The sequence below is a fragment of the Homalodisca vitripennis genome, unplaced genomic scaffold, assembly GCF_021130785.1.
Source record: "Homalodisca vitripennis isolate AUS2020 unplaced genomic scaffold, UT_GWSS_2.1 ScUCBcl_5722;HRSCAF=12590, whole genome shotgun sequence".
Lineage (NCBI taxonomy): Eukaryota > Metazoa > Arthropoda > Insecta > Hemiptera > Cicadellidae > Homalodisca > Homalodisca vitripennis.
This window is the reverse complement of record NW_025781836.1, coordinates 1-26,897: the sequence shown is the minus strand read 5'-3', so window position 1 is coordinate 26,897 and position 26,897 is coordinate 1. Positions and strand designations below refer to the sequence as shown.

Sequence of the window (26,897 nt, the reverse complement as noted above, 5' to 3'; positions counted from 1 at the left end):
AAGATTTTCCAATACTCACCCAATAACATAAATTGTAAAAATATTAAAAAAATATTCACGCACCGTCATCGACTCCATGTTGTTTATGAAAAATTATGTTTTTGCAAAATTTTAAGTCCAAAGGTTATTTTATTCTCAAAATAATTTGCGGACAAATAGACAAATTTAAAAGTTTTCAAGTTCTCAAGTGATGGGCTTCGCTGACGCTCAGCCAACAAGAAATACTGCGTTATTTGGAAACTCCCCCTAGTATTATGCTTAATTTTGTACCATCTGGACAATTTTTTAAAATGTAATTATAACTGTATGAATTCCAGGAGATAGAGTGTATGCTGATCTTCCACCAGGAGTCGCTTGAGCAAGCCCCCCATCCCCCACCCCCCGGGTACTGCCCCCGAGTCTGGGACTACGTGTTGTGTTGGCCCCCCACCCCCGGCGCCACCCTAGCCCACATACCGTGCTTTCCTGAGCTCAACGGCATCAAGTACGATACCACCAGTAAGTACTTTGAGAGGTTCCAAGGCGGTTTGTATACAATATCAGTCTATTGCAATCGTTGTAACCAAAAACTTCTGCATAATTTCACCGAACTCGAAAAGTCCAAAACCACCTACCGTTTTATTTGCATGTGTATCCAACATAACGTGCCTTGTAAAAAAGATAAATTTTCAAAAAAACCCCGAAACAAGTTGATAAAGGCTACAAAAATTGATTCCTTGATTTTGTTTTTGACGATGGAAGGATTTTGAAGGAAACAGGATTGTTTAGGCTGTGTTTGGAAAGTCGTTTTCAACATGGCAGCCGTTTAAATTTGACGGCTTTTCTCATTTGCCGTATTTTTGAACCTAGAGGAATTCAAAAAGTGTTCTGAATGCTTATAGAATTGCCTGAATCTTTTCTAACACGCTATATGTTTATAGCTCAGACAATTTTTGAGATATCGATTACATGTAAATCCTCAATAACTTTTCGATCACCAAGAACTGAGGAAAGTAGTGCTAAAAAATCGATCTTATGAATGTCTTGTCTGTCGTTAGTCAGCTTGGCTCACTACTTCGCCAAAAATAGCAGTCCTTTAAAAGTCGTTTTTGGACCTAACCAAAAAGGTGTTTTGGGATGCAACTTAACAAACCTTTTTTAAAATAACTTTTTTTATATGTCTCGAACTGTTTCAAGTTATTGAGTGCCTGAAAATCACATGAGAAGTACATTATTAATATTTAAGTTTTCAGAAAGACTTTCTCCGATTAAGCCGGAGAACCATATATTTTATATATCTTTCTTATATGATGGAAAACGTACTTCCCCGCATATGTGACTTAAGGGAGTTATTAGAAAGTACACATGTGATACCACTAGGAAAAATACACGAATAGAAGATTTTAAACATTTTGTCGAAGACGGTCAGAATTTTCGAAGGGAAGAAGAAAGCAGATTTGAAGTTCAGTAGTACCTACCAAACATGAACCCAACTTTTAAACTGTTCACTCGGTTCACTGGTTTTAAACTTGGTCAGTGATGGTAACTTTTCAAAGACGTATCCTGTTATCTCTTTCAAAAACTCTTCTTTGGTTAAAAATATGTTCTACTCTCCTCCTCTGATACAGTGCCTCTGGTTTTATAGTACAGACATAAACTAATGGACTGTCTCTGTGTCTAGAGTAGGTTTCAAATATAGATCCAGGATGGACCAATAACAGGTCATTCTCCAACCGCCATATTGTCTTTTCACTTGATCGCCATTTCCAGTGATAATTTTGGCAGCTGCCTGCTTGGAGTAGATGGTACAAATGTTCGCCTTTGCGTTCTAATGCGTTTTTGTGGATTTTATTTTTTTAAATTTTAACCATGCAGGTAATGGTATTTTTGTGGATTTAGACACAAGATGTCCCCCCCAAGGGGGATTTTTTTAGACCCTGTCAATTTCGGCGGGCCATAGCATTTTGTTTATTTAATCTAATTTGATAAGTCATCTTTCCACCTGAAGAAGATACCCGATTTATAGTTTAGAAACGTTGTGTTTAAAACTGTTTACTAACTAACTATGGAAAGTTTCCATAACCAAGCCTATACTACAGTATCGCCTTTCATACATAGGCTGATTGTTAAAGACCTAGTACTTTACTTAGTTCTGCAAACTGGAATAGCAGTGAATTGACACAAGTAATCAGTGATCAACATGATCCAATTACGATTAGTGCACATTGTGATTAGTGTTTACAAGCTGCATTCTAGAGCAGCCCGCTCGAAAATAGTCCAATGGTAGCTGGTGTATCTGAACCCTCCCCCTCTACACACGAGCGTAGCACTGTTGCCGGTTTTACGTGTGGAAAATTACTGTTCCATTCCAACATCTGTTGTGATAAAAAAGACATTATCGCTGTTAACATAATCAAATATGTCACTGTATAAATTGATTCATCCGTCTTACAAACAATATGTAAATCAAGCAAGCAATACTGACAATAGTCACGTCATATTGGAAATCGTGTTGATTAGCAGCGATATGGCAACACTGTCTCAAATGTGATTGGACTATTTTGTGCGGGCTGCTGTAGTATCATTGTATAATAAAGAACACATTAAGAATAAAATGTAACTAACAGAGCATTATATTAGAAAAATGTTGGCAGCCTGCTGAAAAAACAAATTGATTGCTGATTGGTTCAGCTTTGACCAATCACGAAGTAGCTCCCTACACTGCACAACTGCATACTAGTTTTATAAGCGGGTGTGCATCACTGGTATAACCAGTTTCTGCCATGTCTAACATGTATGTAAATTACTTTCCAACACAGTCGAAATATATAAGATTGTAATCTAAAGTAGAAAATTTAGGCAATTTTTGACAGAACTAAAGATTCAAGATTTTTATTGTTGGAGACTGTACAGCATAATAATGGTCAAAGATCACTAAGGCTAGAATATTTTCCAATTGGGTTAGATTTAATTACGTTAAAATACTCACAGACCTCGTATAAACAGTTTTCGACTAGGAAGCTCTTAACTGCTAACTTAAATGAAAACGACTGCAGATAAAATTGTGAAATATCCAGGAGTGGCTTGTTTTTAATTAATTCTGACAAGGAATTTTCTTTTTTAATTACTCGTAATTTAAGACAATACAATTTTCCAATATTAATGTTTAAACAAAAATTAAATTAAACCGTTACTACTCCGTGAAGCTATAATTTATGTACATGTTGTAAACATTTTTGAAGTTGCCTTAAAGAGCTTCTTAGTTATAAGAACTAAAAGGTTCGCAACACTTCCTCCTCTTACTATGATGTCCTCAGAGAACGCTACTCGCCTATGTCACTCCAACGGAACCTGGGATGACTACACGGACTTCTCCGCCTGCGCCGCCTTCCCCGCTATGGAGTCGAGCCTGCCCAAGCTCCTGTCCCCAGTGGAGATCACCACGATCCTCTACATCACCGGGTACACTCTCTCTCTCGTCGCACTCTCCGCTGCCGTGTTCATTTTCATCTACTTCAAGTAAGCACTCGTGCCAGGGGCTTGCATATTTACGTGCTAAAGGCTCACCAATTTTTGTACAACAGTTGTGGTGGTGGGTGGGAAAATAAAATAGCACACTGCATTACAACTGACAACTTAATAATCATTTTTAAAGGAATGCATGCTGCAGGGAAACTAAAACAAGGGCAAAACAAAATGTATTACAGTACTTAACAATGACCGAAACTTAAACACTGCAAACAATAGACTAACTAATTAGTTATACATCCACAGAACCGATAGTACTCAACAATAACTCAACAAAACAACAGCGGAACAACCAAGTATCTGTAAACATGAAGTGTATAATAAAGGACAATAGCAATACAGTGAATGTTTAATTTAGCTCCTCCAGTTGAACGAAAAAAATTAAAAACACAGAGAAGAACATTGTGGTATACCGTAGTTGCAATCTATGTAACTGCAAATATACCTTCTTACTATTACAGTTTTACCCTACAGGAACATCTTAAAATAGTTTACCATATTTCAGCCTCACCCTGTATAAGGAATGAAATAGCACAGAGTTTAAAGAAAAACATATTAGGCCTAACAAGGTAGGAGTACGCCACAACACGTGTCGTGTAGCAGGCTTCACTGAGGTTGCTTGCACGAGTTCCAATCTATAGCATTTCATTATCGGGGTGTCCTGCGTACAGATAGACAGACAAAAGCATAAAGTCAAGCTATGCCAATGGCGTATTGTAGCGGGTACAACGGTTATCGCAAGATAACCAGATCAAGCAACGTCGAGCGTGGCTGCTGCTTGGATGGTTGACTGCTGAGCGATCCTGTCCTTGCAAGCAGCCGCCTGCCCGGCCGTTGGTGGTGGTTCGGAAGTCACATTTAAGCCGTTGGTCCCCAGGTTAAGTGTTAGAGAGAGCTTCTTAGCTCTAACTCGACTGGTAAAATAAAAAAGAAATGTTTAGATTCCCCGGTTGAAAAAGAGATGTGTTAGCTGACTAAGTGCTTCAGTGACGCTCAGCTAAATTCCATAGTTAGACATGCAACACCATAGACCTCATTCTTGTCTATGTATAAATGAAGTTTCATGCAAAATGTAAAATCTGCTTATTTATTTATTTATTTATTTTATTCACCAACGGCATACACCATTTTACACTATTACAAAAAATAAAGATGGCTAACAAGTGTAACAAGATTAAACGTAAGTATTAATAATTAAATTATGAATAATTACATGAGACTACTATTATATAATAATGGAGTTCATGCAAAGAAAGCAAGCAACAACTACTATACTATGAATTCAACAAGAACAAGAATTTAAATATAAAATCATTAGGAAAATAACTTTACAAAAAATAACAATAAGTTAACAGAATTAAAATAAGCAGAGAAAACAAGCAAATAACTGTAATAAAATATGTAAATATCAACAGAAAAATATATATGTATATATATATATATATATATATATATATATATATATATATATAAAATAACAATGTAACGATATAACAATAGACAAAGATAACAATAGACAAAGATAACAAGGAATAAATATGTATGAACAATAACAAATAAACTAAATGACAAGCTAACAGATAAGCTAACAACAAAATAAATTATAAAAGTAGCACATTGGAAGTTGAAGCAACACTGATCAGGCTTTCATCATCAGCAGCAGCACGCCGAACCGCACCCAGGGCTGCAACAAAGAGGTCGACTGAAGAGCCAATGTCTTTCCCGAAACGCATGAGTCTAGGAACTTATACAAACAACTACTTATGAAATCTTTCTCGAAATGATACACGATACATTCACATTCTGTTTATTAAGTTAGGTTTCGTAGCAGAGTTCGAAGAATAAGCTAGAAGGATACTAAAACGCAAGACTGCGCTGCAAACAAATCAAATCCACCAAAATGTAACATGGACTTTTACCATATTATTTTCCCCTTTCTTTCTATGAATATAAATATCACATTTAATAAAATCAAATGATTGTAATCAGTTTGTTCTGCTTTTTTCTCGATACCACCATGTTTACCTATAAGACCAGTGTAAAAATATTGGCTAATTTTCAGCCAAATTCCATGGAATCACAAGCGACAACATCTAAGTGTTGCCTAAGAAATTAGGCTTCATTTAAAATTTCAGGTCTCTAGGTCAGTTTGTTTTTAGGTTTTGTGTGGAAAGACCGTCCTGGGTATGACGTTAAACTGCCCACTCCCACCAAACCATTCCCCCAATTCCTACCCAATCCCTTATACTGCCTACTCTGTGTCCCTTCTCTTCGCACCAGGGTCTATTCTATGGTCTGCATTTCTTCTTTCTTTGTGCAGCCCTCGTTTTATCTTACTTCTTTCCTATCCTTGTTCTATCTTCTTTTTCCATTTTTCTCCGTCGGGGAGCGGCCTGCCCGGACGCTTTAAGGTTGGCGACCTTTCGTACCCCTGAGCTGGTGCCAGACTATTGTCTGAACCTGGCACCTCACCCTATCTAACCGAAAACTCCTAATCCTGCCCCGACTGGGTCGTGTTGTTGTTTGCTGGGAGTGCCGGAACTGCTACACAGATCCTCGAGCATGCCCGTGTTCGGGGCTGTGTGGTAGCAGAAGGCTGATGTGAGCTAGCTCTGCCGAGGCATAACAATATACATGAACCCTGGTGCCAGCCACTTCGGTCCCTGGTCAGGAAGTGAGTAATGGACAGATATGTCGGAGATTTCTGTTGCCACATGCGAGCCCGAGCCGTGCGTGAATTCCCGGCTCGGTTAAACGAGATAACACCGGGCCCCGGGGAACTGGGTAGGGCTGCCTGCCAAGCTACGGCTGACAGGTACCCTAGGGTATACCCGTTCCCGGTGTCTCGGCCTGCACCTTTACTCACGATGCGCTGGTAAACTACTAATTATGGATGTGGGCAATGAACCCCTACCCTACGGGCAAAACACACACCAAGTAGTAACAAGAGAATCGATTAATGATTTAGATAAAAAACGTCCCCACTCTTCAGAATCCGAAGATGGGGAAGAAATAAGTAAACAGATAAGACAAAGTAATACAAGTAACTAAAACAAACAGAATTTTCCTACGCCACTATTCCTTGTGTTTAAACACAAAAACGAGAGCGACAATCTGTCCAAAGTGAGTCCTTTTGTGATCAACAAGGCATTAGTCGGAGCAGGCGGTTCGCCGTTATCGGTCAGGAAACTTCGTAACGGAACTATCCTGGTTGAGGCGGTGAACGCTCTACAAGCTCAGAAGTTCCTCTCCATGAAGACTTTTTATGATCAGGTAGAAATCACTGTACAGCCTCATGAATCACTAAATTGCAGTAAGGAAATAGTTTTCAGTCGCGAGATGCTGTGTTGCTCAGAAGCGGAACTGAAGGAAGAGTTAAAGGATTCTCTCGTCACTGATGTGGTGAGAATAACGAGGGTCGAGAATGATGTACCAACACCCACACCAAGACACATTTTGACCTTCGCCCTCCCTTACCCACCAGCCACGATTAGAGCAGGATACCTTTCTCTTCAAGTTAAACCGTACTTCAGAAATCCCCAAAGATGTTTCAGATGCCAGCGTTTCGGACATTCGAGCAAAACATGCACCGGCTTAGAGACATGTAGCAGATGTGGTCAAAGTGGCCACAATGACAAAGATTGCACAAGCGGAGAAGAGCACTGTGTGAACTGTAAGGGCAAGCACTCTTCAAGCTCTCGCAGTTGCAAGATTATTTGGAGGAGAAAGAGATATTGAAGTTGGTTACAATAGAAAAACTGTCTTTTGGCGACGCCCGTAGGGAGAATAGGAGACGACTACAACAAACTCCAAGAAAAGACATCTCCTACTCTCAGGCCGCTTCTGCTCCTCCTGCTCCGCTCTGGAGGGCATGGTGCGAGAACTCACTAAACAGGTCGCTGCCTTGGTGCAGCAGTTAAATGCCAAGGCCTTGCCGCAAACCCAAGCGAGTAGTCATACGACTTCTGCCCCCGTAGCAAAGGGACCCCCGAAACAAACAGGAGCCATTCCCAGACCAGTTTCTGTGTTCGTGGCACCCGCTAAAGGAAAAGAACGACCATCTTACCATTCCAAAACGGCGGAGGAAAGGAAGTCTCTCCAAGAGAGACTTAAAACCCAAATCCGATCGAAAGCTCAGGTGAGAACAAAGGGAAACACTGTTTCACCCCCCACTCCCTGCTCCTCTCAACTTTCCATAGTTGATGAGGATGAAATGGGAGATGACCTTCAACTTCGATCGGAATTTCAAACAACTCAAGGTATATTTAAACTTAATAAGAATAAAAAACAGACAGAAAATTACATACAGTTAAATAAAACATGAACGAATTTAAAATTATCCAATGGAATATTAATGGTTATCGCGGACATTTGGAAGATGTAAAACATCTTTTACAAACCAAAACACCTCATGTAATTAGCATCCAAGAGACTAAACTCCACCCAGGATGCCAAACCCCCTTGAGGGGATTTGACACCTTTCGTGAAGATTTCCCTCACGACGGGCATGCCTGTGGTGGTGTTGCTCTATTCGTGGATGAATCCCTAGGTGCCTCTGAGGTGCCCCTCCAATCCAATCTCCAATGTGTTTGTGTGTCAATCCAAGTCCCGTTTAAACTGTATATATGTACTGTCTACTTTCCACCAATCCCAGTCACCCCTCTGTCAAGGTGATCTCGAGGCACTGATCGGCCAGTTACCGAAGCCTTTTCTTCTCCTAGGCGACTTCAATGCCCACCACAACATTTGGGGGTCAGACCATTCCACACCAAGAGGAAACTTGGTCACAAGAGTCCTCGGAGATCAAAACATCTTTGTCCTTAATGACGGATCCCCAACTTACCTGTGTCCAAGGACGGGAGGTCGGTCTGCTATAGATTTATCTATATGCAGTCCAGAACTTGCTCATAGATTCGATTGGGAGGTCCTCTCCGACACATTCGGGAGTGATCACTTCCCAATTCAGATCAAAATACCTGATTCTTCGTTGAATATCACTAGAAGACCAAAATGGATCCTCGATTAAGGTGACTGGGATAAATTCCAAAAACAATTTACATTACTTGATATAAATACTCCATTGGACATAAATACTGTAGTAGAACTTTTTACAAACTCTATAATAACAGCAGCTCAGGATAGCATTCCAAAGACATCACCCGAACCAAGACGAAAAAATGTTCCTTGGTGGACAGAGGAGTGTTCGAGAGCATTGCGAGAGCGAAGACGCGCCCTGCGAAGATTCAACAAACGCCCAACCCAAGAAAATCTTGAAACCTACCGGTTCCATAGGGCAAAAACGCGACGAGTCTTCAGAAATTCCCGAAGAACCTCATGGCAAAATTTCGTGACCGCAATATCTCGAACAACTTCAAAGGCCGAAGTATGGAGAAGGTTAAGGTCGGTGTGCGGCAAATCCCAACCTTTGCCAATTTTGGGACTCAAGTCGGGCGGAGACGTTGTGACTGATCCCCGGGATGTTGCCGACCTATTGGCCTCCTCCATATCGGAGGTTTCAAAAAGTTCGTCTTACTGTCCTGAGTTTTTGAGATATAAGCAATATTCTGAAAAAACAGACATACTACTCAACAATCCAAATCCATGTCCCTTAAATATAAGTTTTTCTATGCAGGAGTTGGACTCCGTACTGTCATGTACTTCCAACTCTGCTCCTGGTCCGGATGACGTGCACTATGCCATGCTTAGACATTTACCCTCAGAGGGTAAGGGGGCCCTTTTAGCGCTCTACAATAGAGTGTTTGAGGAACAAACTTTCCCACTAGCATGGCGCAAATCCTACGTCATCCCCTTATACAAACCGGGACAGGACAAACTATCTCCGTCTAGTTACCGGCCCATCTCGCTTACCAGCTGCCTTTCTAAGGTGTTGGAGCGGATGGTAAACCGTAGGCTAATCTGGTTCCTCGAAAAGAACAATCTCCTTTCGAGAGAGCAATGCGGCTTTCGCCAAGGACGATCGACGTTGGACCTCATGGTTTCCCTTGAGACAACCATACGTGACGCATTCCTTGAGGGAAAGCAAGTAGTCGCTGTATTTTTTGACCTGAAAAAGGCATATGACACAGCGTGGCGGAGAGGCATCATTAACACTTTCCAGGCATGGGGAGTGAGTGGTAATATGCTGGCTTTCATTCAGGGGTTCATGTCTGACCGTACATTTCAGGTTAGACTAGGGACAAACCTATCCAGCACAACCAATCTGGAGAACAGGGTACCACAGGGAAGCGTTTTGAGCTGCACGTTATTCGCCGTCGCCATAAACGGCATAAAGGCTTGTGTCCGCCGTCCTGTACGTTGTTCTTTGTTTGTGGACGACTTCGCCGTTTACGTCTCTGCAAGAAGACTTGCTACGGCGGAGCGTTCCCTGCAGCTAACCATAAGGCGACTGGAGGAATGGAGTAGGCGGACGGGATTTTCGTTCTCTACTTCCAAAACCCAATGTATAACATTCTCCAGACTAAGAAACTATTTAGAACTGTCACTTACCTTGAACAGATCCCGAATAACATCAAGTCGGAATGTGAGATTCTTGGGTCTTACATTTGATTCCTGAATTACATGGATCCCTCACTTAAAATCCCTTAAGGCAAAATGTCTACAAAGGCTAAATATGCTTCGAGTTCTTACTGGGACCAAGTGGGGCGCGGACAGGACATGTATGCTACGTTTCTACAAAGCTTTTGTCCGTTCGTGCCTTGACTATGGTTCTCAGGTTTATTCTTCTGCCCGGCCAAACGCGTTAGGAATGCTTGACTCGATTCACCACTCTGCGATCAGGTTGGCTACTGGAGCTTTTCGTTCAAGCCCTACACCTAGCTTATTAGCGGAGGCTAGTGAACCAATGCTGGATATGAGACGCAAGCAACTTGCCATAAATTATTTTCACTCCCTTAAAGCCAAGCCCGAAAATCCGGCATATGAACACGTATTTGAAAATAACTTGCTCGAAGTCTATGCTAATCGCCTTAACATCTCAGCTCCCTTTGGAGTAAGGGCTAAAGCGCTCCTCTCGGACCTTGGTATCGAGGAGTACCAAGTAAGCCAATGCTACCAGAGTGATATTCCTCCCTGGTTAGTATTAAGTCCCGAAGTTGTCCTGTCACTTCACAAGTACAAGAAAGAAAACACTTCTAATTTAGTGTTCACGCAGGCTTTCCGGGAACTCTTGAGTGCTCGGGCACCTTGCGACATAATTTACACTGATGGATCTAGGTCTGAGAATGGCACCGGATGTGCGTTCATAACGGCGAGTCGTGAGTATAGGTTCTGTCTGCCCTCTGTAGCGTCAGTCTACACGGCAGAACTGACCGCTATTTTTAAAGCATTGAACATCGTCTGCCCCAGGACCAGAAGGCTGGTCATCTGCTCCGACTCGCTTAGTAGTCTGCAAGCAATCAAGGACATGTATCCAAAACATGTCCTTGTGCGCGACATCCGATGTGCCATTCACAGACTTCAAGTCCAAAATATACAGGTTGTTCTGGTGTGGGTGCCCGGTCACGCGGGAATTCCCGGAAATGAGCTTGCCGACAGGGCTGCTGGGAGTGCTCATGAGCTTCCTCCTTTTACTGCTATGGTAACAGGGTCAGACCTAAAGCCAATGGTGAAGGAGAAGTTAAGACGAGTTTGGGGTGACTCTTGGTCTCGGACGGTGTGCAACAAGCTAAGAGCCATAAAACACACAGTAGCTCCCTGGAGGACAGCCATCCGCGAGAACCGCAGAGAGGAAGTAGTGTTGTGTCGGTTGCGAATCGGTCACGCGCTGCTGACTCACGGGTACCTCATGAGCCGCGGGGATCCCCCGGAGTGTGCGCGTTGTGGAGTGGCTCTGAGTGTTGAGCATATTTTGGTCGAATGCCCTGATTATGCAATGCTAAGACGATCTTGTCAGCTCCCAGCAAGTCTATTCGATCTGTTGGGGGATGATGAGTCAGTCATTGTAAAGCTTTTTGAATTGTTAAGAAGAACGAGTCTTATCTCAAAGATTTGATCTGAGCGAGTACCTGTTAAGTTATATAAACTTTGTCCTTCTATTTATTGTTATTTGTTATTAGTGAGGGTGGGTCCCTTTACAACCTTACCTTCACTAACTTACCTGGTTTTAGCATTAGATTGTTGTTATATTTATTATCGTTATTATTTATCTGACATATTTTAACTATTGGGCCCCTTTACAGCCTCTCGGCTATTTTTGTTATTTAGTTTTAGTCCCCTGTTCACTGCTGTTGTTTTTCTTATTGTCTTAATGTGATAATCTTCTTTGACACAGCGATCCGCTGTCTATTCTCTATACTGATAACGTGACAACATATTTTAAAGTGTAGGTGTCCGTTAACCCTACGGGCATTGATAACGTCCGTATTTTATGCCCTTATAAATAATATTTTTTTTAAAATGTGTGGAAAGATATACATAAATTTAATTGTCCAGCTCATCGAGTAAAAGGCTTCGATAACGCTCAGCGAATAACCATGATCAATAGTAACTATGCAACTTTACAGTACAAATGCTATTCACACATATGTTACAATAATTAATTGTTTTCCCTGATTTTAATTTTGTTTAATGAGTCGAGGGTTGGAACATCTGATTGTTGTCAAACATATTAAGTAGATTATCGATTATTGGGGACGGCTCGATTACTCCACTGATCGTTGGCCCAACGACCCTCCTGGAAGAAATGCAATTTGTACAGAGGGTCGTTGGCCCAACGACCCATTTTACAAACATATAGAGGTTCGATTACTCCACTGGTTCGTTGGCCCAACGACCCTATTTGTTTCATTTGTGTAAAGTGTAAATAAAGGGTCGTTGGCCCAACGAACCTTATATTTTTTTTATTTACTGGTATAGGTTCGTTGGGCCAACGATCAGTGGTGTAATTGGACCATGAATTAATATTAAGCAATAATATTTAAAGGGGGTCGTTGGGCCAACGAACCTAAGTGAAATGAATCGTAAGATGTTCAAAAGAGGGCCGATTACACCACCAGGCGTTGGCCCAACGACCCACGCCGCTACATTAGCTCACTTCAGCAGCCAGAGGTTCGATTAGTCCACTGTTTCATTCTCCTTCTCCTTATAAGTCCCCTTGCAAGGCAATGTTTTACTTTTTTAGCACTCCAGTTAATATGTAGTTTTAGTGTTGTTCTCGAGATACTAATGTACCGTACGTAGAAAATATCTCATAACCGATAAAGTAACCACATATATATATTAAATACTAAAAATCAAATATACATACTGTAATGAAACTAAGAAAACCTTTTTACAAACTAAGGCTTTAATCAACAAAATTCACCTAGATAACCTTAAATATTCAATGTATAAACTCAATCAGAATGTATAACAATTACTTAATATCTTCTTTAAATTAACATATGATCTAGTTATGTTTACATGGAGTAAATTATATAACATTCTCCCCCACTGAATTTAAGAGGTAGTCATTGAAACGTTCAGGGATCCTTCTTATTCTTGATCCTCTTCGAGGAGAAACTATTTTATTTTCTTGATTGAACTGTTCAGATTCAACTTCAGTGTCTTTTGAAAAATCTTTCTTATTTCCTTGTGATGCATCTTCATGTTCATCCTCCACCTCCTGTACTTCCGACCAATTGGATAAGTCTGTCACCATTAGACTTTTATCACCTCGGGGAGCTAAGTGTTTTAGTGAAACAGTAGATTCTCTTCCATTGGGGTAACGAATTAGAGCGTATTGTGGATTTGCTTCTACTAATTGAACTTCATCAACTAGTGGTTCGTATTTGCTGCTTCTTACATTTCGCCTAGTTAGTACTGGACCAGGTTGCAGTAACCATGCTGGTAGTGAAGTACCTTTAGTTGATCAGCGTGGATGTATAAACATTCTCTCGTGTGGAGTGCAGTTTGTTGCTGTGCATAGTAAAGAGCGTATCGAATGTAGAGACTCTGGAAGTACAGACTCCCAGTATCGTTGGTCCAGTCCTTTGGATTTTAGTGACAGTGTAACGGTCTTCCATATAATTCCATTATACCTCTCAATTTGTCCATTTCCTGCAGGATTGTATGGACTGGTTAAACTTGTAGCAATCCCCTTTTGATGAAGATATGCCCTTATTTCATCAGACAAAAATGATTTGCCTTATCAGAATGGATGTAATTTGGTATCCCATAAACAGAGAACAAGTTTTCCAAACATTCTATCACAGTACTCGAAGTCATCTCTTTGCAGGGGTAAGAGAAGGGGAAGCGAGAGTACTCGTCAATAATATTTAACATATATCGATTTCTACTTGACGATGGTAGTGGTCCTTTAAAATCAATATTGAGTCTTTCAAAAGGTGAAGTGGCCTTTATCAATGTGTTGGTTTGTTTGTGGAATCTAGGTTTGACCTCTGAACAAATAGGACAAGATAAAGTCATTGATTTGATCTCATTCAAAGAATATGGCAAATTCTTGCTGCGTACCCAGTGATAGAAACGCGTTATTCCTGGATGACAAAGAGCCTGGTGCATTTCAAAAAGTTTGTTGTCAGTCGTAGATGCATTACAGATCCGAGAGAGTGCGTCTGCAGAAACGTTTTCTTTACCAGGTCGATATTGAATGTCGTACGAGAAAGGAGAAAGCTCTAGTCGCCAGCGCATGATTTTGTCGTTTTTAATTCTGCTAGAATGTTTTTGGTCAAAAATAAATGACAAAGCTTTTTGATCAGTTAAGAGAATAAATTGTCTCCCTAACAAAAAATGTCTCCATTTCTTAATAGATTCTACGATGGCCTGTGCTTCTCTTTCTACTGTTGAGTGTTGTTTTTCACTTCCAGACAAAGTCCTAGAAAAGAAGGCAACAGGACGTCCATTTTGGCTTAGTGTAGCAGCTATTGCAACTCCTGAAGCATCAGTTTCGACTATCAATTGATTTTCCGGTTCAACAGTCACAAGAAATGATCTTTCTATATCCTTCTTAATGTTTTGAAAATCACTAGCGGCAATGGAGGTTGGTTCAATAGGAAAATTCTTACACCTTACCAAACTTCTAATTTTGTCAGAAAACCTTGGTATCCATTTGGAGTAGTATGATAACAATCCAAGTGTTCGTTTAAGAGAAGCAGCATCATGAGGCAGAGGCATGTCCAAAAGTGGTTGTAATCTCTCTGGGTCGGGACGTATAGTTCTATTTTTGATTTGATAACCAAGGATAGATATAGTATCTTGAGCAAATTTACATTTCTTCAGGTTCAATGTTAGATTGTATTTCTTAGCCACAGCCATAAACTTTTCTAAATTTTTATCATGATCTTGTTTACCCATTCCTCCTATTGTAACATCATCAATATATGCGAAAGTACCTTCGAGTCCTTCTTCTGAAATAATCTTATTTATAGTCCTTTGGAAAGCGGACACGCCGTTGGTTACTCCAAAAGGAATGCGTTTGAACTGATACAATTGCCCATTAGCTTCAAAAGCGGTAAGTTGTTTTTCATGCTCTGGAATTGGTATCTGATGATAAGCACTAGACAAATCCAATGAACTGAAAGTATCAAATTTAGCAATTTTTAACACAAGTGATTCGATATCGGGCAAAGGATAAGCATCCAATAATGTAAATTTATTTACTGTCTGAGAATAATCTATTACAAGTCGTTTCTTGTGGTTTTCATTTTTGGTAATGAGCACTTGAGCTCGCCATGGAGAAACACTTTCCTCGATAACACCATCTTTCAGAAGAGACTGTATTTCACATTGTATAAATTTTTCATCTTCCCCAAAAAACCGCCTTGTCTTAGTCACAACAGGTCGACAATCTTTAGTCATGTGCTGAAATAATGATGGTGGTTCCACATTAGCACAGGCAACGTTACAAACAGAGAAAGATGATCTTGGTCCCCCAAAGTCTACAGTAACATTTGTATGTAGTTTCATGATATCATGTCCTATCAGTACATCAGTACATAACCTTTCAATTACAAGCATTTTGATTTGTTTGTAAGCATTGTCTTGTACATACAGATCTACCCTAACATACCCTTTAATTGGTGAAACGAGTGACGTAGATGCCATCGACACCTGTTTGACTTCTGGAAATGTTTTAAGGTTGTTAGCCTTTACAAAACTACTATCAATAAAACTATCAGAACTTCCAGTATCAACTAAAAACTTAGCAGAAATTCCGTTTCCATTTCCGGATACAATTGCTTTAGATAATACTTTGGGTGTTACTGCTGAAGTTATTATGGGACATGTTGTTAAAGAGGCTGAATTTATCTTACCATTTTTAAGATTCTTAGATAAACAAACTCTGAGAAAATGACCAGTTTTCGAGCAACCTTTACAAATAGCATCTTTTGCAGGGCAGTCATCTCTTGAAATATGTCTTGCTCTTCCACAAAAATAACATTTCTGTCGGAGTCTGTGTGCTGATACAGCAGCAGCAGTAGAATTGTCTTCCTGAGTTTTTAGTTTGTCTGAAGGAATCTTTAAATTACTACTCGTATCAACGTAGTGACAATATGATTGAGGTACACCTGAAGTCATGGAATAAGCGTCCGCATGTTTCTGAGCTGACTCTAAGGAACGAGCTATTTCTTCAACTTTTTCCAAGGTTAAAACGTTATGTTCCAGAATACGTTGTCTGATTCGAGAAGAATTTAAACCACTAATAAAGGCATCTCTGATAGACTCATCACTATAGGTTTTAGCATCGACATTTACGAAATCACACTCCTTACTAAGAGATTTAAGCGTTTGCAAATAGTGATTTATTGATTCTCCTTCTTGTTGTTTATGATTAGCAAGCAAGTGTCTAGCAAAAAGTACATTTTTCTTAGGTATGAATAATGTTTCTAAAGTTTGTATAGCATTGTTGTAATCTTTACACTCACTGATAAATTCATAGTTTTCATAGGTTAGAAAGTTCACTAGTACTCCAAGTTTCTTATCTTCTTTAACTTCAGCATTTTCTATGAATGTATTGAACGTTTGAAACCAATGTTTCCATTGTTTAGAAGCATTTGTTGTTTCAGGGCTGCATGCAAATTTCTCAGGTTTCAGTAGTTTTTCCATTACAGAGTATTGAAGTTAGTATAGCAAAAATGTTGATTAAATTGTAATGAAACTAAGAAAACCTTTTTAGTCCGGTCAATTTAGCCAAAAAATAGGGGTAACTTTGCATTAATTCCCAGAAAGCTGAAAATTTGCATAGATGTTAGGGACACCATTGTTATGAAATTGTGAAAAGTCCCCATCGATCCCATGTCTGCAAAATTTTTATTCAAGGTCAAATTTCACAAAAATTGGTTTTTTGAACTTTTCAGCGAAATGGTTAGGTTTATGAAAAAATATGTTAAACAAAAATAGTAGAACGTGCAATTATCTACAAAAATGCTCCTTATAATTTTTTTCATAACGCTAACCATTTTTGAGAAAAAACAATTACAAACTTTCTTACACTGTATTGTCCATAATAAGCACGACTAAGCTGCCTATGATACCATTAGGCGTGTAATATAAGTAAAACTATTAAGTCTGCGTGACTAATACATTTATATTGACTGATAATTCTGAGAATATGATATTAAAAAAACGGAGTACCTAATTTTAAGGGACCATGTTCCCTTTGAACAACATCTGCCTGTCATTCCATTGTTCACGTGCCCGTTCCGTCTACCTGCTTTTTTGAGGTCGCACCTAAATCACCGTTAGTCTCTAAAATTTCTTCGTAGTGAAAACATCTAGTTATTTCGAATATTCTCTGCTAAAGTTTGTGATGTATCCACTTTTTGTTGAAAATATGTCACAATAGTGTTTTATTTGCACTAAACTTTTATCTTCAAGAGAATGTGTTATTGTTGATCGCGGCATGAAGACGTTACTTAACGGGAGTATTCAAGGGAGGAATCAATTTACTGATTAGGCTACTTGAAGAATGTAAATTCAGCGACAAATCATGTGCAGTGTCACAAACAATACAATAGAAAAAGTACAATTGCAGCAGCAAAACAACAACATGAAGAGGAATAAGCTAGTACCTCTCAAAAAGTCCTCCTCGTACTAGAGCACATGTAAGTGAGTCATATTTTTCTTTTAAAAATTGTTGTTTATTTTGCGCCGACAAGTTGAGTGAGGAATACAAACAGAAATAAGCACAGAAATCTCGTAACAGAAAGTTTGTAACGTTTATAACTCATTCATTTAAAGACTCAGTTATGAAAGCAGCTCAGTCTCGTTCTGATGACACAGCAAAAACTATTGTTGCTCGCATCGGGTTTGAACACGATTTAGTTGCTGCTGAAGCTAAGTACCATAATGATTGCTTTGTATCATTTTTTAAGCCGACCACTGGAGGCTAAGTCGGACGTCCTCAAGATGAAGCATCGTATCTCACCATGGGGGAAATATTTTCATATATTGAAAGAGGTGATGACTGCCAGTTTACGTTAGAAGAATTAGAAAATATATGTAAAAACGTAAGTGCTAATAATAGAAAAATTAAATTACGATTGAAGTTAAATTATGGTAATAGAGTCATTATTACTCAGAAATTAGGACAATTAACATTGTATGTTTTCTTGTTAATTATCATGATATTATCAATCAAGCTTGGAGTGAAAAAAACATAAAGGCAAAGAAGAGCAATTGAAGGTCCTATCAACTGCGCCAGCAATTATTCGGGAAGACAATCAATCGGTTCAATCATATACAGTTTTTACATGCTATGACTGGCTGTTATACAACATCAGTAACGTTTCGAAGGGATAAAACAACAATTTTTTAATAGTTCGTAAAAGAAAATTTTATTACATGTGTACAAGCTGAAACTCGCTTTCTTCTGTCTTTATATGGAGCGCCAAAATTTACTTCCATAGACAAATTACGTTACTTATCTTTTGCAAAACAAACACGTAATAAAAACGTGTGCAGTTAGCCAGCCTTCCTCCAACCGCGGCTTCCGCTCACCAACAGTTTTATCATGTATATTACTAGGTTCAGGTGTGTGGCTTGGTAATCAACTAGACTCAGAACAATGGGGTTGGAAGCATATCCCATACGCTTCTTCCACCTGAACCAGAAAACCTCCTTAATTCTGTTTTTTGGAACTGTAAAAAGAGCCGCAAAAAAGTAGGCTTATTTTGTTCACTAGCGTGCACCACTTGTCAAGGCCAATCGTGTTCAAATGTTGAATCTCCAACAGAATAAGGTTTTTACATGAATGACGAAACAACTGATGTATTGCTGTTAGTAGAATTTATGTCTACTCATGAAGATGAGGAAGAAGAAGAAAATAGAGAAGAGAAGATGAAGGGGAAGAAGAGGAAATACATAATGACGATGGAGATTAATAAAATATGTTACAATCAAATATAACGGGACTTGTCACTCGAGCTGTACCTCATCGACAACGACCACACTGACAAGAGTGCAACGACTAAAAAGAAGAATAACCAAACATTCATTAAATTTTACTGGAATAGAGTGTGAAATAGGCCTACTGGGGAAACCACATTAAAAAAATCACGCTAGGTAAACTAACTCATAGGTGGCGTGGAAACGTGTTCATATTATATTACAGTGTAAGAAAATTTTGTAATTGTTTTTTCTCAAAAATGGTTAGTGTTATGAAAAAAAGTATAAGGAGCATTTTTTGTAGATAATTGCACAATCTACAATTTTTTTCTGACATATTTTTTCATAAACCTAACCGTTTCGCTAAAAAGTTCAAAAAACCTATTTTTGTGAAATTTGACATTGAATAAAAAATTTTGCAGATATGGGATCGATGGGGACTTTTCACAATTTCATAAAAATGGTATCCCTAACATCTATGCAAATCTTCAGCTTTCTGGGAATTTTTGCAAGGGTCAATGTCTAAATTGACTGGACTATTTTACAAACTAAGGCTTTAATCAACAAAATTCACCTAGATAACCTTAAATATTCAATGTATAAACTCAATCAGAATGTATAACAATTACTTAATATCTTCTTTAAATTAACATATGATCTAGTTATGTTTACATGGAGTAAATTATATAACATTTAGTAGGAGTATGTACTATTATATTAGTATTAGTACTCGCAAATGCTATTATGAGATGACATTTTGTTTTTATCAGTACCTGTTTCATATTTATATAACAAGGTTGATATAAAGTATAAGTGGTTTCATATTTAACCAAATATTTTATTATTAAATTTCGTTGATAGTTATATTTTGCATGGTTAAGTGGAGTCCGACTCCCATAAGAACGCAATGTTAACTATATGTTGCATAACTTGAAAACTATTTGAGATAGCTTACTGCTTTTGGTTTTATTTTGAAGATCATGTATTTTTCTAGCGCCCTAGGAGAGTTTTTTTTAGTTTTTTTCTTTTAATAAATAAATTATGAATTTTTAAAATTTTTGTGTTTAAAAATTTAAAATTTTAATATATAAATATTTTAAAATCAAATTAGGATAATTATATCCCAAAACCCTTTCCTAGGGCACTAGTATTTTAGCCAAGGAATGTGTGTTAAAAATTTCATTAAGATATCTCAATCGGTGTAGGTTTTATACAGTTACAGTTAAAAAAAAATTAAGTTTCAGTAAACAGCAAAAAACAAAAAAAATATATGTAATAAATAAATTTTATTACTTTTAATAATGTCCAGCACAGAAACTGGGATTGTCTGGATCATCTTCTGCCTCATACAAGTACTCTAACTTCCTTTTGGCAACATTTCTTGACTTTCTAATTTTTTTTTTCCATATCGGAAACAGCTTTTTCAGCTTTGGAAACACGGTCGAAATCGAGACGTCTTGCAGTTTGAAGTAAATCCTTCCAATTTGTAGGCCTAAGTGTTCCATTAATTTTACTTTAGCTAAGTGTCCACTGTTGAATATCAAAACAGCTTCAAATACACCAAATTTCAGGGTTTCAAGATTTACAAATGTTCTTTTAGGTATTTTACTTCAGATAACATTGTTCAAAGATTCATTGGGGTTTTGGGATTTACCTCTGAGACATTTTTGCAACAGTTCTGGCTTGGCAAGATCCCTAAATATAGGTTTGATCTCTTGAAGTATCACCTCAGGCAAATGGAAGTGCTTGGTGTGGTCATAGGTATCATTTTCACGGGTTGCTTTTATGAGTCTGACTATAGTAGCGGGGCTGGATCGACTTTTTGGTGTGCAAGGTTATTTTAAATAATTTTTTCACTTATTTAGAAGTTTCTGTACCATATGTGTTATATATCGTTAGAAAGAGGAGATTCCAAAGAAAAATAAAGTGTTATAAACTAAAAAACACAAAAAAAACAATATTTTTTCGGTCAGACTGCCTTTAAGAATTATATCAGATTATTGGTTTTAATATCATACACATTGTACATTTCTGACTACTACATTTTAAACTCGATTTAATATTAAATCTGCTCAAATCAACAGTTAGACCAGTGTTTTAGTTTAAAGTAATGAAATCGCTGATTTTGTTTTTATATACCAAAATTAAGTAATATATAATTCTTTTAAAAACGTTAATTCATAAACTGGCATCAACTGGTGAAAAAATTGCAATGCATATATAAAATTGTAATACATACTAATCTTAGAAATGAAATTATAGACGTAATTGTTATGGAGAGGCTGGTCTCTTTCGAATCCTTATTCTGCTCTTTCTCATGTGCCATTGGCCTTTACGAGGATCTTAACAAAGATTATAAGGGGAAGAGTCGATACAGTACAAGACCCACAGACTGGTTTAAAATCTTACTTCAGTCTATCTTGCCATTTGAAAATAGGTGTCGGTTTTGTTTTGAATTTTTTTGGAAACTAAGGATTTTAGGGGCTGACGAAGCTAAACGTATTTTTTTGTAATTACGACATCTATCAACGGCAATCACTGATGTCAATTGTTATTCAAGACAATTATATGATTCAAAATATAGCAATGGAATGTTTTCAAACAATTGAGGTGGTTGTGAAGTTCCAGGCTTTGTGCTTGAGATTGGACGAATGAAGGGAAAGAATTTTCAAAGCAGCCATAGTTTAGGTTATTGATCTAAAATTATTATTATGCACTCGTTCCCGGAAGCCAGCTTATCCGTGTGGCCTTACACTTACTTCCTGGTCTCTGTGCTGTTGTCTTGTCTTCTAAATCAATCTCCTCTTCTTCGTTTGATTGACATCAAAAATTTATTGGTGACTAGGGAAATACTTCAGTTTCCTCGATAAACGGCTCCGTGAACTCGTACACAAACGTGATGGAAATATTAAAAAACATCGAGATTTTTGTATTAATTTTGTGCCTTAAAAATAGTTATGTGTTTTAATTTGTAATCAAGTCTATTTACAAATTTTGCTTATAAAAATATTTTTTTTTCGTTTTCATAGTGGTTTCTCATAAAATAAATATATAAACATGTTTCCTAACGCTCAGGCAAATCCCATGGCATGCATCATCGAACCAATGTCCCTTATGCAGAAATGAGGATTCAAGCAAAATTTCAAGTCAATAGGTAAGTTAATCCCCACAAACATTTATGCACCCACTCCCATTGCCATGCAGAGGAAGTTGTCCGAAAAACATTTATGATCTTGAACTACGCCCCTTATCTCCAAGGGAAAGGGGATTAAATAATTATCGTCATTTATCCCAAGGAATCTCCATGTCAATTTTTGTTAAAATCCATGGGTCGCTAAATCCTCTAGGATTGTCGTAAAGAAATGTGGAGTTGGCCCTAGAACTTCGTATCTGTAGTTCAACATTTGGACCATGTCAGTGTTGGTTAAAATCTAAGGATCAGAACAGTATTGTTTAAATATGGATTTAGTTATAAGGATTTACTATACTTGAAATAAGAAATAGGTTTATGATGATATATGTGTATGTGACAATAGTTCCACATAGTTCGGTGCCTCGTAACGAGGGTTGTTATTATAAAGACAGTTTACTTTGTAATATTTTGAACAGTCTATCAGTTAAACTCAATAAATACACATCTCGTTAACCTATATACAAGTTTGATTATTTAATAGGCATCAAACTAACCTTTTCCAGATCAGAAGGTTAAGTATTCAGATCAAGTCGAGGTAACCAATATAGGAAAAGATTTGGTTGATTTCTAATAAATAACAAAACTTGAATATAAATGGTAACGAGATGTGAATACAATTGATATACTGTTCAAAATCCTACAATTTAGGCAAAAAAACTGTTTTCATAATAGCAATCCTCGTTGCTAGGCACTGAACTATGTGAAAATAAGGCCACATGTATATTATCTTTTATATTACATATTTCCACTGTACTTTGCACCTGCAGCTCCGCTCTCCCCTCCACGTTTTACTACATTTCAAGAGCCCAACAACCCTAAATATAATTAAAAAAAACACACCAAAAGTAGTGGTGTTCTTAATAGATGTTTCTCTACATCTATTTAGGTGAAATTTCACATATAATATGAAAAATACCATTTAAAGCAAAACTAGATGCTCACAGATTAATTTTTATAGTAATTTGTTTAAACAATGAAAAAATCTAGATAAAGAATTTGATAAACATTGCAATTTACGAGTCTGAAAAACAAAATACCACATCGATCATATAAATGCATTCACTGTAGTTGTAATCCGAGGTCAAAACCCCCAGGCGTTCCACTATAAAGTCTGTTTGTGGAATGAAAGATAGACAAATCAAGTTTGAGACAAGTCAAGTGCCTATTTTCAATTCAATTTTTGCTCCATGTTAAAAATAGAGCCTGGGATGAGCAGGCAGCATCCACTAGCGTGTCCTCTTACGTACGGGATGATCGCATAATCAAGCAACATTAGATACCGCTAATAAAAATTACACAGAGTCGATAAAAAAAACCCTGAAAAACTAGCCTAATGATTGATCGATCCTCCGACTTGAGTAAAGGTTTAGACAAGTAGTAGTAATGGGGTTATAGAAGCGATGCGACAATATGGTTTTCGAGGCCACATCACGCCCAACTCCGAACACAACACTAAAACTGTCGCCGTCTTCAATTTCACAAAGAGGGTAACTACAAAGGTTTATTGTACTATATTCAATTTACCTAAGGTTTACGCTGACACTCTAAGTAATGTTTGATATGATAAGGTTGAATTTTAAAGTGACACAAGCCTGTTTTATGTATTTTTTGGCTCGGTTTCTGTAAAGTAATTTATACACATTCTTGTAATGTTTCTTCTTTTAGCCGCCCCTTAAAGGTGCCGTCCTCGGTAGCCGCCTAGTTTGCCTAATGGCCACGATTGATTCTCCTTCTGTACAGGTCCACTGCTTCACAGTCTAAGTCATACTGGACAATGATATAGAGTAAATGTAAATAATGTACACAAATTTGAAGGTTTTAAAAATTTCATTAGAACACTTCGCGATAGTTGTTAAATAACCTTAAATACTAAAACACGAGCTATATGATTTGATAATACTTGATGTGTTGTGCAGTTTACAACTCGTCGAAACGATGCTTACCCAATTAAATTCTTACAATGTATCGGTTTTTATGTAGGGAACTATCTTAAACAACAGATCTTAAACCGGAACAATATTGTGACGGAGGGTAGCTTTCCACGGTTAAGCCGAAACAGTTGGTTATGACACCGGCCGTGTAAACCGAAGACCTAATCCGTTTACCATCTTTTATGATGTAAATTAACTGTAAAAGTAAACCACCGGGCTCAATGAAAACTGAAAAAAATCATGTAAATGACTGCGACTTCATGTTACGGTCGACAGTTATCACTATTCTCATCGGCCATCACAGCGTACAAAGCTACAATGAAGACGCCAAAGAAAACGTTTTACTTCACATTAAAACTATTAATAATTATAACAAGATTTTTCACGGAGACAACAATTCAAGTTTGCATGTTTCAACTTGGAAAGAAACTGAGGAAGACCCCATCAAAAGAATAATGTTGAACTTATGGGGAATTAAAGCTCTAGTATTACTGTACTGTCACAGTTGCATGTGAAATTTGAATTCTTTTTGCGACATCACTAATAACATTGTATTTCTAATATATTACCACAAATTACACTATTCTACTTATAACTAAGAGTCTAACAGCTGCATTACGTTTATAGATTACCTCATATAGAATACCCGGTATAAGATAATGTAATGCCTTCTCTCACATCCCATTAACAATCAACATTAGCCTACTTCTTCAGAGGCTTCTATTTTAAAGTTGGCCACATATTCTCAATTAAGCTTTAATTATTGATAGTTATCTTTAATATTTACTGTAAATGTAGTTTATATCCATCTGAAGAAATGTACGAGATACACGAAAACGTGTAAATGCTTCTGAACATTATACATTGGCTTTTTGAAGAGAATTGGCCAGTTCTTTTACTTGTACATGTATAATATGTATATGATAAAATATCAATACTAATGTAGTTTCAATAAAGATTAAATCACGCTTTTGCCGTGTATACAAATTTTGTATAGACATATATATGTTTAGTCACGTCAATGATGTAGAAGAAATTAGAACTAAAAATATATTACGTTTATATTAACCAATGTAATTTTTTTCTTTACCGAAAAAAATAATAATAATGTACAAGTTACCTCATACCTGCATTTAATTAATATATAATTTATAATAACACTTATAGTTTTATATATATATATATATATATATATTTTCATCAAATGTATTCACGCTCATAATGAAGATAAAATTACCACAGTGCAGGAGGAGCGGCTGCCGTACCGCCTGCCCTTGTCCATAGTGGACTAATCGGTCAGTGGAGTAATCGACCCTTTTCATTTGAAATGCAATGTTTTTTTTGATCGGGTCGTTGGGCCAACGACCCAGTGGACTAATCGAACCTCTATAAATTATAAAACGGGTCGTTGGCCCAACGAACAGTGGTGTAATCGAACCTGCATTCTACAATTTAACTTGTTACTGCAATAGGGTCGTTGGCCCAACGAACCATATACGTTATTAGTATTTGTAAGTAAATTTTGGATCGTTGGGCCAACGAACCTTGATTGTAAATTTACTGTTTAAATTGTAAATACGGTTCGTTGGGCCAACGACCCATTTTAGTTAAGTTTTACTTTATGAAACAAATCAGTCCGATTACACCACTGATCGTTGGGCCAACGACCCTCTTATTTTAAACTAAACTGACGTTTGGGTCGTTGGGCCAACGATCGGTGGAGTAATCGAACCGGACCCCGATTATTAGTATTAGGTAATCTTTGTCATGAATAAAAAGGTCGATTATATAGAGGCAGACGTTACCGAAGTCTACTCAAATACGTTCATAGTCATCTGCCTTTGGAATTCTTTATATCAATTCGATTTAACACACTGACTACAGCAGACGCTCTATTGCGAAATAGTCGTATATAGCCGCAATAAAGATGTTAACAGCATGCACCATACACAGACATTGTACTGTAGGTTAAAAGGAAATAAAATTATTAATAGTGTAGTCACCAAAAGTGTTTATTAGAATCATAAGAAGTATAATCCACCTACAATACTTTTACTGTCTTATACTTGTACAGTGTATAAACGGTTTAAAAGCATTGAAGACATCATCAAATTTAAAATATGCTGACCATTTAACACACAATAAACTATAAACACACAAGTATCTAAAACAATCTTGAAATTTTACATATTCGCAAGAGAGGTCACCTTTTGTCAACTTTAGAAACATTTAGAAATTTACAAAAGTGCTAGAATAAATCCTGACATACATTAAATGTACTATTAAATGACAAAGATTATATTTATTGACAGACTTTTGAACAATATTAATTAATTACATTTACATTAAGTATAACATGTGGCCAAATACAAAATTAGGCAATGTTAATTTAGTTCAATTATTTGTTTGTTTGTTTATTTTTTTTTTTTTGTAACCTTAACCTAGTACCTGAAGGTGAATTCTCCGAATTTGAAATGTATATAGTACGAATAAAAACAATAAACGTGCTCTAGGTGGTTTATAATATTTCTTAATTAAATACAATTAATTACTGTAGATAGTGAGGTTTTGCACTTGATGTTCGATTACTATTTTAACTTTAAGGCTTCTGCTTTTAAATTAACCTTAGCTTACGATTTGTAAAAAGAGTTATGGTATACTGAAATTCATTTAGAATGAATTACATTGTTTATTTTTTTATTTACCATTTGAGTTCTAGTTAGCCGAAACTACATGATTATACATTAATGGCAAAAATTATCCATAATTATACAGTCTGAAAATTGTGAAAGGCGGTTTTGTTTAATTTTTGTTTCAGTAATTCATGTGTATAGCAATTAAATGACAGTATAAAATTAATCGAGTTAATTAGATTACTAAATATGACGTTAAGATAGTTTAAGTTAGGTTAGGTTTGTTAAGTT

The 26,897-nt window shown here is 37.3% G+C and overlaps 1 protein-coding gene across 1 annotated transcript; it reads left to right on the top strand.

The window, feature by feature from the left end:
- The first annotated feature begins 309 nt into the window (after positions 1–309).
- LOC124373490 (diuretic hormone receptor-like) lies at positions 310–3,861 on the top strand. The gene is made up of 2 exons (XM_046831857.1): positions 310–498; positions 3,297–3,861. The coding sequence occupies exons 1-2, from the start codon at positions 330–332 to the stop codon at positions 3,500–3,502; spliced, it is 375 nt and encodes a 124-aa protein (XP_046687813.1). The 5' UTR covers positions 310–329; the 3' UTR covers positions 3,503–3,861.
- The last annotated feature ends 23,036 nt before the right edge of the window (positions 3,862–26,897 follow it).